This window comes from Chrysochloris asiatica, unplaced genomic scaffold (genome assembly GCF_000296735.1).
Source record: "Chrysochloris asiatica unplaced genomic scaffold, ChrAsi1.0 scaffold00132, whole genome shotgun sequence".
In the NCBI taxonomy this organism is placed as follows: Eukaryota; Metazoa; Chordata; class Mammalia; order Afrosoricida; family Chrysochloridae; genus Chrysochloris; species Chrysochloris asiatica.
The window spans coordinates 1,525,548-1,536,697 of record NW_006408650.1 but is presented as its reverse complement, the minus strand read 5'-3'; the positions used below and the strand labels follow the sequence as shown (position 1 = coordinate 1,536,697).

The 11,150-nt window shown below is 60.3% G+C and overlaps 2 protein-coding genes across 2 annotated transcripts in view; both read right to left on the bottom strand.

Annotated features, from left to right (window-relative positions):
• Window positions 1–4,256, bottom strand: part of LOC102831134 (chromosome unknown open reading frame, human C17orf70) — a 9,013-nt gene extending 4,757 nt beyond the window's left edge. Inside the window, 5 exon segments of the mRNA XM_006869635.1 lie at window positions 348–1,124; window positions 1,573–1,735; window positions 2,392–3,305; window positions 3,878–4,011; window positions 4,092–4,256. Coding sequence (XP_006869697.1) covers window positions 348–1,124; window positions 1,573–1,735; window positions 2,392–3,305; window positions 3,878–4,011; window positions 4,092–4,256 — 2,153 coding nt within the window.
• A 3,796-nt stretch (window positions 4,257–8,052) lies between these two features.
• Window positions 8,053–11,150, bottom strand: part of NPLOC4 (nuclear protein localization 4 homolog (S. cerevisiae)) — a 48,731-nt gene continuing 45,633 nt past the window's right edge. Inside the window, exons 14-17 of the mRNA XM_006869509.1 lie at window positions 10,752–10,847; window positions 9,870–9,986; window positions 8,966–9,068; window positions 8,053–8,248 (exon numbers count right to left, since the gene is read on the bottom strand). Coding sequence (XP_006869571.1) covers window positions 8,088–8,248; window positions 8,966–9,068; window positions 9,870–9,986; window positions 10,752–10,847 — 477 coding nt within the window. The 3' untranslated portion in view covers window positions 8,053–8,087. The remainder of the gene's footprint in view (window positions 8,249–8,965; window positions 9,069–9,869; window positions 9,987–10,751; window positions 10,848–11,150) is intronic.

Sequence of the window (11,150 nt, the reverse complement as noted above, 5' to 3'; positions counted from 1 at the left end):
ACAGAGAGACACACACCTGTCAGAGAACACACAGAGACATACACACACACACCTGTCAGACAACAGAGACAGAGAGACACACACCTGTCAGAGAGCACAAACACAACAGAAATGTCGGTGTTAAGTGCCGTCATAAACACAACCCCCCCCCCCCCCCCCCCCCCACACACACCCCTAGCCGGAGAGCACACAGCCACCTCCCACCCCCAGCAACAAGGTGCTGGAAGAGGGGACCCTGAGACTCCACAATAGGGGTGGTGCTTCCGAAGCTGGGTTCAGGAGAACACCATGGTGCAGGCAAGAGGGAAACCCCCAAAGGGTCCCAGACCCGTCTTCCCGGGGGTGACACACCTGCACGGGTGTTCTCCAGCGTGGTCCTCAGCAGCTCTGCCGACACACGGACAGAGGCCACGGATGGGGGCAGGTACATGGCCCGCAGGGCGGCGAGTCCCACTGGCTCACGGCCTGGCTGGCAGGAGGCCCTCAGGAAGGTGTCCACGGGGTCTGTGGGGGGTGAGGGAGGGCGGGCAGCCTGTGTGCCGGGAGCAGCCAGGCTGGGGAAGCGGAGACTCTGCAGCAGGTGCACGGTGCTTACGCCCAGGGGCAGGCAGATGCCGTCCTGCTCGGGCAGCAGGTCCGGGGGCCACGTCTCACAGAGAGAGTCCTTCTCAGAGCCCGAGGGGGCAAGGGCCCCCCCCACGACCTCCCGGAGGCTGTAGAAGAGTGCGCAGGAGACGGTCACAGGTAGGTCAGGGACGCCGTCCTCACTGGTGCTCAGGGCCAACGTCACTTCGCGCTCGGAGCCGGGGGCCAGCTGCTGCACAGGGACTGTGTATGTGGTGGCAGTGCCAGGCGTGTCCAGCTCAAAGGCGCAGGCACTGGGCAGGACCTGGATGCACCAGGTCCAGCCGGGGCCAAGGCTGCCTGGGCCGCGGTTCTCTAGCCGGCAGGTGGCTGTCAGCTCTTCACGCAGGCCCCGGCGGCTCCAGGTGGTGGTGGTGCTACACACGACAGGCTTGGGGCCACCCTGACGGGACAGCAGGGCGCAGCTCACCTCCAGCGCCTCATGGAGGCGTGTCAGGGCCTGGTTCCTCTGGTCAACTGCCTTCTTCAGAAAGAACACCCTGAGGGAAGAAAACGTCAGCACTGAGAGGGCAAGGAGTCTGACAGCGCCAGGGGTCCAACGCCCACCCATGATGGCACACTCCCCAGAACCATGGGACAGGTGCCAAGCTGCTTGGGGCTGTCTCTGATGGCTGGTGTCACATCGCCTGATTGGCCCCTGTCCTCCTTTGCGGAGCTGCACAGAGCAGCGCAGGTTCCAGGCCCCTCAAACACTACCTGCAGCGCATGGGGCCCCGAAGGTCTAGGACCTCAGAGGACAGTAAGGGGACAGTGGCTGCTAAGACACTGCTGCTCTGCGTGTCTGCTGTGACTGGGCAACAAGGGGGCAGAGGCCCCACCTATGAAAGGACTGGGGTCCTGTCTTCCTAGTTCCCCTAGGAGTCGGCGGAACTTGGGTCGGTTCCCTGCAGAGTGGTGACAGGGAGTGGCAGGGCACCAACTACTCACCTCTCGGAGACGCTGCTGATGCCCGAGAGTAGCTCTGTAATCTTCCTCCCAGTCTGATGAGCTGGCTTCCTGGCAAGACAGACTTCTGTGGTCTCTAAGGTCACGTGGCAGGCCATCAAACGGCCTCTGGTGGACAGGGCCAGGAGCTCAGTCTCAGTGTTCTCTGAGGGGGGAGGGGGACTGGTCAGCAAGCAGGGAGGCGAGCAAGTGTGTTGTCAAAGGGCCAGGCCCAGTCATCGAGGAAGAGGAGGAGACGTGAGACACCCCGGGAAGCACCTCTAGGCACTTCCTCCTTCATGTCCCCACCACAATGACACTAAGCCCGCCCTTCACACAGGGCAGTAGAAAAAGGGCAGACACGCCCCCACTTTGGGTGGGACCCAGCTCTGGGCGCCTCACAGAACTGGCCTTTGCAGCCCCCACTCCGCTGCTCTCACTGGGCCTTTCTGGAAGCCTGACCTCATTTCAGCTCTGGGACCATATCTTCCCAGCCCTAATTCCTCCTGCCCCACAAAAGCCTAGGCATTTCTGTCCTGGACACAGTGCCTCCACTGCCCCCAGCTGTGCCTGAGGCCCCAGCTCACACAGCCACTGACACGCCCACCCTCCCAGTCCCCAGCACTGGGCGCCACACTGAGCCCTTGCAGCTCCATCCTGTTAGCTTCAGCCCAGGCCAGACCCCGACTGCTGGATAAAGCTGAGCAAGAGCTTCCGGAACCACAGAGCTAAGAGCTCTCTGATGTCGGGGAGGTGGACAAGGTCACAGCCTGTCCTCAGCTGACCAGCCCCTTGAGGCATCATCTAGTCCGAGGTACGTACCTTCAGACGTCCCAGATGATGCTGAGAGCGCCACGGCACTGCAGATACTCAGGCTGATGGGACACAGCAGTGGGGGCAAGCCAGGCTGCCTGGAGTCCTCAGGGGCCACGCCCTGGGCCATGTTCACCACAAAGAGACCGGAGGGGGTGCTGTGGTAAATGAGCCCATCTCTGCCACAGGCAGCACACAGCACAGGTCCCGGGATGCAGTACTCCCGCAGCTCCGGCACCAGATTCCCTGTCTCATCCCGGCTGGCCCTGATGGACAGTGTCCGGCCGTGGTAACCAAGGACTACCAGGCAGTCGGCAGGCTCCTCCTCACCCTTCTGGGCTCGCGGCTCTGTCCTCAAGGCCCCTATGAAGACAACGGACTCTTCCAGATGGTGAAGGATCCTGACCAGGGCGCTTGGGTCCCCTGGGAATGTCCGTGAGGTGACCAGGGTCTTGAGAGCCACACAGCAGAGCTGACCATCGGGGAAGCCACAGAGGACTCCAGGTGACTCCAGGAGGGTGGCATCAGCTCCAAAAAGCAGACCAAAGAGGGCCCCCTGCAGCGTGAAGCCCCTGGGGCCCAGAAGGTGGCTGTGAGGGTCTCTGGAGTCGGGCAGAGACACACAGCAGAGCACTGGGCGGAAGTGGGGGCCTGGTGACGACTGCCCAGGGCCCTTAGCTGGCGGGGCGCCGGCAGGGAACACCACCTCGCCTATCTGGGCTCCGGGCCTGGGGTCGGGCCCTGCACAGGGCTGCTCAAACAGCTGCATCTTCCATGTGGCTGAGCCCTTCGTGATGGTGACCAGCACGTCGTGGGAGAAGGTAAACGCAGAAAGAGCAACATCAGGGAGGATGCAGGTTTCTGGGCCAATGGGGATTATGCCGGAAGGGAGCGTGTCGTCTTCCTTGTCACCGTCTGCCTGGCTCTCCAACCTTCAAAGACACGAGGCCCTCAGTCAGAACAGGTGGGGTGAGTTCCACCATTGCTTCAGCAATACCCTAGGTCTGGGGTCTTCACAGGGAGCCCTGGCAAGGATGCCCTCGGGAGCCAACCGGCAGCTGGCTGTCACACCTCGTCCCACCTGCCCAACACCAGCAACAGTGAGGCAGGGAGCCCCAGCGAGCTGGCAAATTCTCAGTGCAGAGGACGGGTCTGACCCCCACGGCATGTGTGGCAGGCACGGGCTGCCTTCATGTATCACACGCTCAGCACTGACATTTTCTCATCCGGACACCAGGCCACCGACCCTCCTCTAAACGCTGCCCATCAGTCACAGAGCTCTTACTGCCACAATGACCCACGAGACGGACTGTCTTTCTAGAGATCTCGATCGAAGATGAGCTGCCACGGAGAGGAGGCAGGGGCCTGCGTCTCCACCCGTCACCGCTTCCTGCTCCTAATCGTCTGCATGCAGTTGGCGCCCAGACCTGGAGCCGCCCGCCTTCTTCCCGCGCAGACCCACGGCGGACCGCACGGAACGGGGTGTCTGAGGAGCGAAGTGCGAGCTCACCTGCTCGGCGTGTCCAGTGGGAAGCAGTAGACGCCGCTCTCAGCGCAGAGGACACACAGTGCCCGGCGGGGGCCCAGCAGCTCCAGGTGCCACACCTGCCCCGGGAGCTTGTACACCGCCTGGAAGTGGGGGGCGCGTCAGGTCCGCGTCTCGCCGGCGCCCCCTCCTCCCGCGTTCCCGCTCCGGGCCCCCTGCTCACGCTCGGCTGTCCGGCCTCACGATCGTAGGTATAGACCAGCTCCCTCCCGGTCGCCAGGAAGACCTCCGAGCCGAGGCCCAGAACGAGCGGCCAACCTGCCGCCAGGCCCCCGGCCGGACAGCCGAAGTCCGCCAAGTACTCAACCCGCGGTGCGGTGCCAGCCATCCTGTGCCCACAGCGGGATGGGGCGGCTGGACCCGGCAGACCTGCCCGAGCCTGGTGTGGGGCCGCAGCGGCGTTTTTACGACCGCCCACGACGCCCCCAGGCCGTAAAGCAACAGGGCGGGGGCGGGGCGGGGGCGTGTCCCGCCTCCGGAGACGGGCGGAGAGAGCATGGGGCGTATCCCGGAGGCGTGGTGTGAGCTGGGCGCTTGTCCCTGGAACAAGACGGGTGAGGGGTAGCAAGGTGCGACACCATCTAGGGGTGTGTCCGAGGGCATGATATGTCCTGGGGGCCTGTCCCTGGATCAAGAAGTGTCTTGGGTCGAGAGGTCCGGCGTGGATTGGGGACGTGGTGGGTCTCGAGGGCGTGTTCCTGGGAGCAATGAGGGTTCCGGGTCAGGAGACAGGGCACGGACTGGGGGGCGTGGCATAGCGGGTTCAGAGCCTTGCGTGGCAGGGGGGCGTGTTCCTGCAGCAAGGAGGGCCCGGGGTCGGAAGGCTTGGCGTGGACAGAAGGCGTGTCGGAGTCTCAAATCCCGCAGTTAACGGAAATACCAAGGACAGTCTTTTCAAAGCAGTAATCTTATTTTGGACAGAACATAAGCCCGAGGACAACCCGCCGCCCTACACACACACCCCCTTCAGCAGGGTGACCGCTGGCCGGGACCCGGCTCGCTCCGGGAACCTCCTCAGCTGGCGTTTCACCATCTTGGCTTTTTGGGGTCTCAGAAGTCGCTGGACATCCCCGGAGGGGAGTGAGCGCTGTTCTTAGAAGGACCGCCATTCCCAAAACACCGCCTCCCAGAGCCTTAACACCTGCTGCCTGAGCGGTTGAGAGGGGCAGTCTGACAGTTGGAATACAGGGTTGGGGTAAAGGACAGTAAAGGAGAACGATGGAGTAATGCGCTTGAGGTGAGGGTGCAGGTGGGCAAGACACCTCCACGTGCGCTTCTCATTACTCCCCCTAACGGCTGCAACCAGCAGGGGTCCAGGTTTTGGACAGGTCCCGCACATCCCCGAAGTCCTGCCCCGTGGGCACTACTCCTCCCTCGATAAACTAAGATCAATTCTACAGTGACAGCTCCCATCCCCCGCCAAGCTGCGTGGACAGCTGTGTCTGGGGCTGGGTGGGGCTCACCTGCACTTTGCAGCTTGAGCCTCTGCTTTCTAGGGCTGCTCAGATCACGTCTGTTCTTGCTGCTGAGATGCATGGATAGGGGCCCATGAAATAACATACCACCCTCCTCTGTTCCCCTTGCCACCCCTGCCCACAGCACTGCCTGCAATCTTGACAATCTACAGTCCCCCCAAAGCTGTCTTCCATTTAAAAGGCTTCCTGGACAGAGCAGACCAAGGGAGAAAAAGGGTGTCGGGTTGAGCCCAGGAGCCTGCATATTGGTGCTAACTTGGACCACTCCTTTCCCACTTAGTCCTGCTCTGGGGCGCTAGCATTCTCCTTCAGGCCCCAAGCCAAACCAGTATCCTAATATAAGCAGGCTCTAGCCACACAAGGAACCCTGTAGGCACAGTGGTGAAGGACTCAGCATTTTGCACCCATGGCCACTCTGGGAGAAAGATGAGGCAGTCTGGTTCCGTAAGACAGCTATGGAAACCCCATGGGGTTAGGTCCACTGTGCTAGGTCAGATTTGCCTTTGGTTTTATCCACACATGAGCACCAGAACCTGTGCAGGGAGATGAGGCAGTGCAGATGTTAACAGAGAGCTCAGTGACGTGTGTGCCGGTCATGGCTGGACACCAGGGTGCTGCTTCCCAGGTGGTCATAGGTGGCACAAGCCAGGAGGCACAGCAGGAGTGAGGCCGCTGGTCTGAGTGCTGGTTTCGCACTGTGCCTCAGTTCGCTACAGCGAGCTACAGTGCCCAGGAGAAAGCTCCTTGACCCCAACCACATCACATCAGGGCAATCCACCTCTAAAGCAGGTCAGGGCAGGACAAGTGCTGGGGGGCTTTTGAAGTAATTGTTAATGGGAGTGGCAAATCACCTAGCCATGTAGTACACAAAGGTGACAAGAACACTGGTTCGTCCTGGCTGCAGGATGATGAGGATGCAGCTGACTCCGTGATCAGATGGGAAGGCTCCACCAGCCTCTACTCACACCAAGTGGTGAGACATGGACACCCAGTCGTGGATGGGGGGAGATGATAGTGTGGGCACTGAGGCAGCCAGGAAGGGGCCTTAACCTTCCCCAGTGCAAGTACCATCAGCTGACATGGGCACCTCAAGCCTTCACTTGATCCTACATCAGGCAGCCCCCAGTTCCTGGCTTGCACAGGGGTGCCCGGTACAGGAATGACAGCGCAAGCCCAAAGGTCACTTCAGGCGCTTTTATTAGGTTCCACTGTAGGGCCAGGACCCGGAACTCTGACCCAAGTCCCCCTCACCTGTGAGCCCAGAGCTGATAGGTCAAGGAACGCCTGGTCCCCAGAGACTTTGAGGTGGTTCAGGAGAGGGCAGTGGCACTGTGCTGTGGTCAGCTCCCGCTCAGCACTCCCTCCTGACCATGTAGACAGTGCCTTACTGAACTGAGAGCAACTCAAACCCCAGGGCAGAGAAATGACAATGCCTTTGCTTTCACCAGATGAAGAAAACAGGCGTGGGTGTGGATGCCAGAGCGTCAGCACAGAGGAACGGGCACGAGTTTGGCAGCAAAGACGAGTACAAAAGGAGCTGGTGGTGAGGCGGCCCATCTCATTCCACAGCTACCGAGTGAGGCCGTGGCAACTGCGGACATGGGCCTCCACACCTTTCTTGATGGCCAGGCTCGCTGGACTGCTCCGTGCCCACCCCAGGACATCCTCTCCCCATGGTACCCCGATAAGGAAGGCTCCCAGGCCACCTGTTCTCCTGGGCACAAGGCAGCGTGGAGACCCAGCTACCATTAAGGCAAAGAGGCATCATGGGGCAGAGCCAGTGTGGGACCACAGGAGAGGACTATGATGTTCGCCTATCCTCCGTCCAAGCCATCCTGTGTCCTGTAGCTTTGGCAGCGGCCACTACACTGCCCTACCCACCCTCCTGCCGGCTGGGTGGCTGCGTCAGGTCAGGCCAGGTGCCGCGTGAGGACCAGATGTGAGGACCAGATGGAGGACCTGCTACCCTGGCCAGTCAGCCGGGCCAGCCTCTGGGTGGACCCCTGCTCCCTGCTCCGTTTAGCCCGTGCGTGTCGGAGCTTCAGCGTGCAGCGTGCTGGGACGTCTCAGGCACTAAGGTTTCTCGAAGGGTCAATGATGGTAGTCCCTGTCCACACCCACCCACCCTGGACACACCCGAGGGGCTTACTGAGGGAGGGAGGGAAGGACGCGGACACTTGTCTCTCACTCCCTGTTTGTGCAGTTTTTATCTTAAAAAAATAAATTAAAGTCCTCTGGTCAGGAGTCGCCAGGGACTGCTCTGACAGCTGACATTGCCCGAGTGCCCCTGAGGTACGGGCAGGGCCGGCGGAGTCCCACAGACCATGGCTGTTTGAAGAGACAGCGGGGCCTCACCAGACACGGGCCCAAACGCTCCAACCGAGTAACAGGGTGGGGAGGGGTGGACAAAGCACTAAAACAAGTATGGAGCTGGCAGCTCCGGACGAGGCAGAGACACGGCCCCCAGCGCAATGGGGTACCGTGGGTGCTATGGGGTTCCCCGGGTGGGGGTGCACTGTACCCATCACCCGCAGCCAGCAGAAGGCCCCTTCCAGTGGGCGCCCTTTGGGAAGAGAAGCTCCGAGCCCCCGGCCCTGGCCCCTCAGGTCTGCCCACAATGGACATATTGCCGTGCGTGACCTCGGCTCCCTCGGGCTGGGCGCCCATCCTGCCGGCGGGCTGCCTTAGGTCCTGGGAAGGCTACACATTTCGCAGTGCCCGGTGCCTGGCGGGTTCATGAAGGTACAGTGCTGGCAAGCCCACATGGCAACGGAGGCGGTGGTGTGTGCAGAACCTCCGACGGCTCCAAACTCCTGGAGGCCTGGGAGCTGCACCCCGACGGTGCCTGTGGGTAAAGGACAGAAGGACAGGGGTCATTCATCACTTCTGGGCAGGAATTGCACATGCCTCCCCTTCTCCTGTGAGTGTGTGCAAGTCCTAGCAGGTGAGCTGCCTTAGAGCCTGAGGGCACCTGGACAGTGTTCCCACACAGGAGAGCCCGCGTGGTAGGGTTTGGGGGTCAGGACCCGCAGACCCTGGGCTTCAGTGATGAGACAGGGCACGCCTCTTTCCACGAGGCTCCCTCAAGGCTTCGAGTCCGACCAGGCTTTTCTCATCCCTAGCGCTCAGTATAGTGTTTAGAGGGATTTTCACAACTGTCTTTGCAGAGACTTCTGGCAGGTCTCAAAGCCACAAGCAAAGACTGTCCAGTGCCCACAGGTGAGGTTCTCAAGCTGACACATCACACACACACACGGCCACTGCATCAAGTCACACAGACTAAAGTCTCCACCAGGCTCCAAGGTGAGAGAGCTGGGATCCAGCAACCTGCTCTCAGCCCATGGGGTGGCTTCACCAAGGGCCAGTCAAGAATGTCACTGCCCTGCATGACCCGGAGTCTGTTTATCTGTGAGGACTGCTGTCCTGCTGCTCTCGGTGCACAGCTGTAAACATTCAGAGCTCTGGGCCTACAGTCTACACACCAACGGGGGCAGTCCGCAGACACGGTGCTGCCCGAGAAGCCAGCCGGATGCACCTGGCCAGGGCTCCGGGTAACACTTACTACACAGCTGCTCAATGGTGGCCCACTGTTCGGATTTCTTCCAGGTCTGTGCCAACTCCTCATTCCTGGTCCTCACGGCCTCCAGCAGCAAGCTGATGCTGTCCTGCACAACATCCACAGAGCATTTACAGAACCCCATGGGCCGTCCCAGGAAACCCAGAGACTTAGAAACCACGTTAAGTGCTAACCCCAGCTGGCCTCCGTGCCCTCTGCTGCATCACCACAGCGTGCTTGCTAACTCAGAAAACAAAGGCTCAGACAGCTGCACTATGAACCTGGCTGTCCGCACACGTGCTTTTAGCTCCTCATCTTCAGAACTGCGCACTGGATTCCAGGCTTCCAGGGCAGAAATTCCAAGAAATTAAATCGTGTGTGCAACCAGAGTTGGGACCCGGGCAGGGACAGTGGGGACACGGTGACTGAGCTCAGAACTGGTTGCGCCTGACTAGACACTAGGGTCTGCTGTTCCCCTCATCCCAAGCCCCAGGGGCTCAGGGTCTATTACTCCTCTCTCTGACACAGCAGGAGAACACCCTGACTCGCTGTAGCCCAGCCCTAAGGAGTTGTTGTCATTGCTAGAACTCTCTTCTCTGTCTGGCTCCCTCCAGCTGTGCGGCACTGGGCCTGGTCAAGGCCAGATCACAAACCCGATGCGGAGATGGGATGTCCGTGTCTCCTGGAGACCCCTGGAAGCTGACACACAGACACTGCCCCTCATCACAAAGGACACAGGGAACCTAAAACATCATTTTACTGGGGTGGATGCTCTGCACCAGCTCCAGACCCACCTGCTGGCTGGGAAGGGGAACCCCTCCTGGCCCCAACCCCCTGAGCCAGGGTCCAAAGTACTCCCACCACCCCACCCATGGCAGGAAGCCAGAACTCCCTCACATTCTGGTCTTACCTGCAGGGGCATGACCTCATTGGTGACCAGGAAGAGCAAAAGGTGGAAGTCCGAAATGGTGTCCAGGAACATGGATGAGGTATGCTGGGACAGGTAGGTGGCCAGGCTGTGGAAATCCTGACAAAGGGGCCAAGGAAAGGGACACATGTCAGTGCCAGCCCCAGAAAGGGCCCTCCTGCCAGACAAACGAAGACGCTCAGCTGAGCGAGTGTCTGCTCCTGTGGCCCTGATCCACACGGAGCCAGAAACAGGGCCAGCAGCTGCAGTTGGCACTCACCTATTCGACTAGTACACAGTAGACATGCATGAAAGCTGGCCCGTGTGTAGGAAGCTGATGCGTGCTTGCCTACGTGTGTGCATATGTGTATAAAGCTTGTGTGTGTGTGTGTGTGTGTGTGTGTGTGTGTGCGTGTGCAAAGCTGGTAGTGTGTTAAGCTGGTGTGTGCATGTGTATGAAGCTGGTGCATGTGCGAAGCTGGTGTGTGCATGTGTGAGTATGTGTGCGAAAGTGATATGTGTGTATGTGTGCAAAACTGGTATGCGTGTGAGTATGTGCAAAGCTGGTGTGTACGTGTATGTGTGCGTGTGTGTGTGTGAAGCTTGTGTGTGTGGGCACAGTCCACAGGACAGGCACACAGCAGCAGAGTTACTCTGAGGGGCCTAAGTGTGGCCATTATCCACCAGCAGGGCAGAGCATGAGGGGGCGACCGGGAGCAGGAAAGACTTGCCCGAGCTGGAGGAGCCATGGGGACCCGTCACTCCAGCAGGCCTACAAAGAGGCTCTTTGCGGGCTTAGCCACAGGGCAAGAACCGGCGATGGAAAACTTGGCTCTCTGCAAACAACACTGCCACTAAATGCTGTGTCTACAGACAAAGGCTCACCTGTGTCTCACCCAGCACGTCCCGGTTTTCGATGGGAAATGGATTTTGTGAAATAGAAAAGGTGTGAACTGGGTCCTTTGGGAACGTTGTTGTGATCTGAGGATGGAGACACAGACTGGGTGAGCAGTGTGCTGGTAGGGCACCAGCCCCCGACCTACAGGGAGAGTGAAGGACAGTGCCACCCCCACTTGAAACCTGGCTCAGCTTCCAGCCAGGACGGCCCCCTCTGCAGGAGCCATGGGGCCAGGGCCAGAAGTCACAGGAACACTTCCAGCCAGCCTGTGAAGCCAGCCTGAAGTCAGGGGCCAAGGCCTGGAGCCAGACAGCTGCCATCCAAGGGAAGACACGGGACAGTGCGCCTGGGCCCGCCGCCCTGCATTCTGCATCGGCACAGGCAGC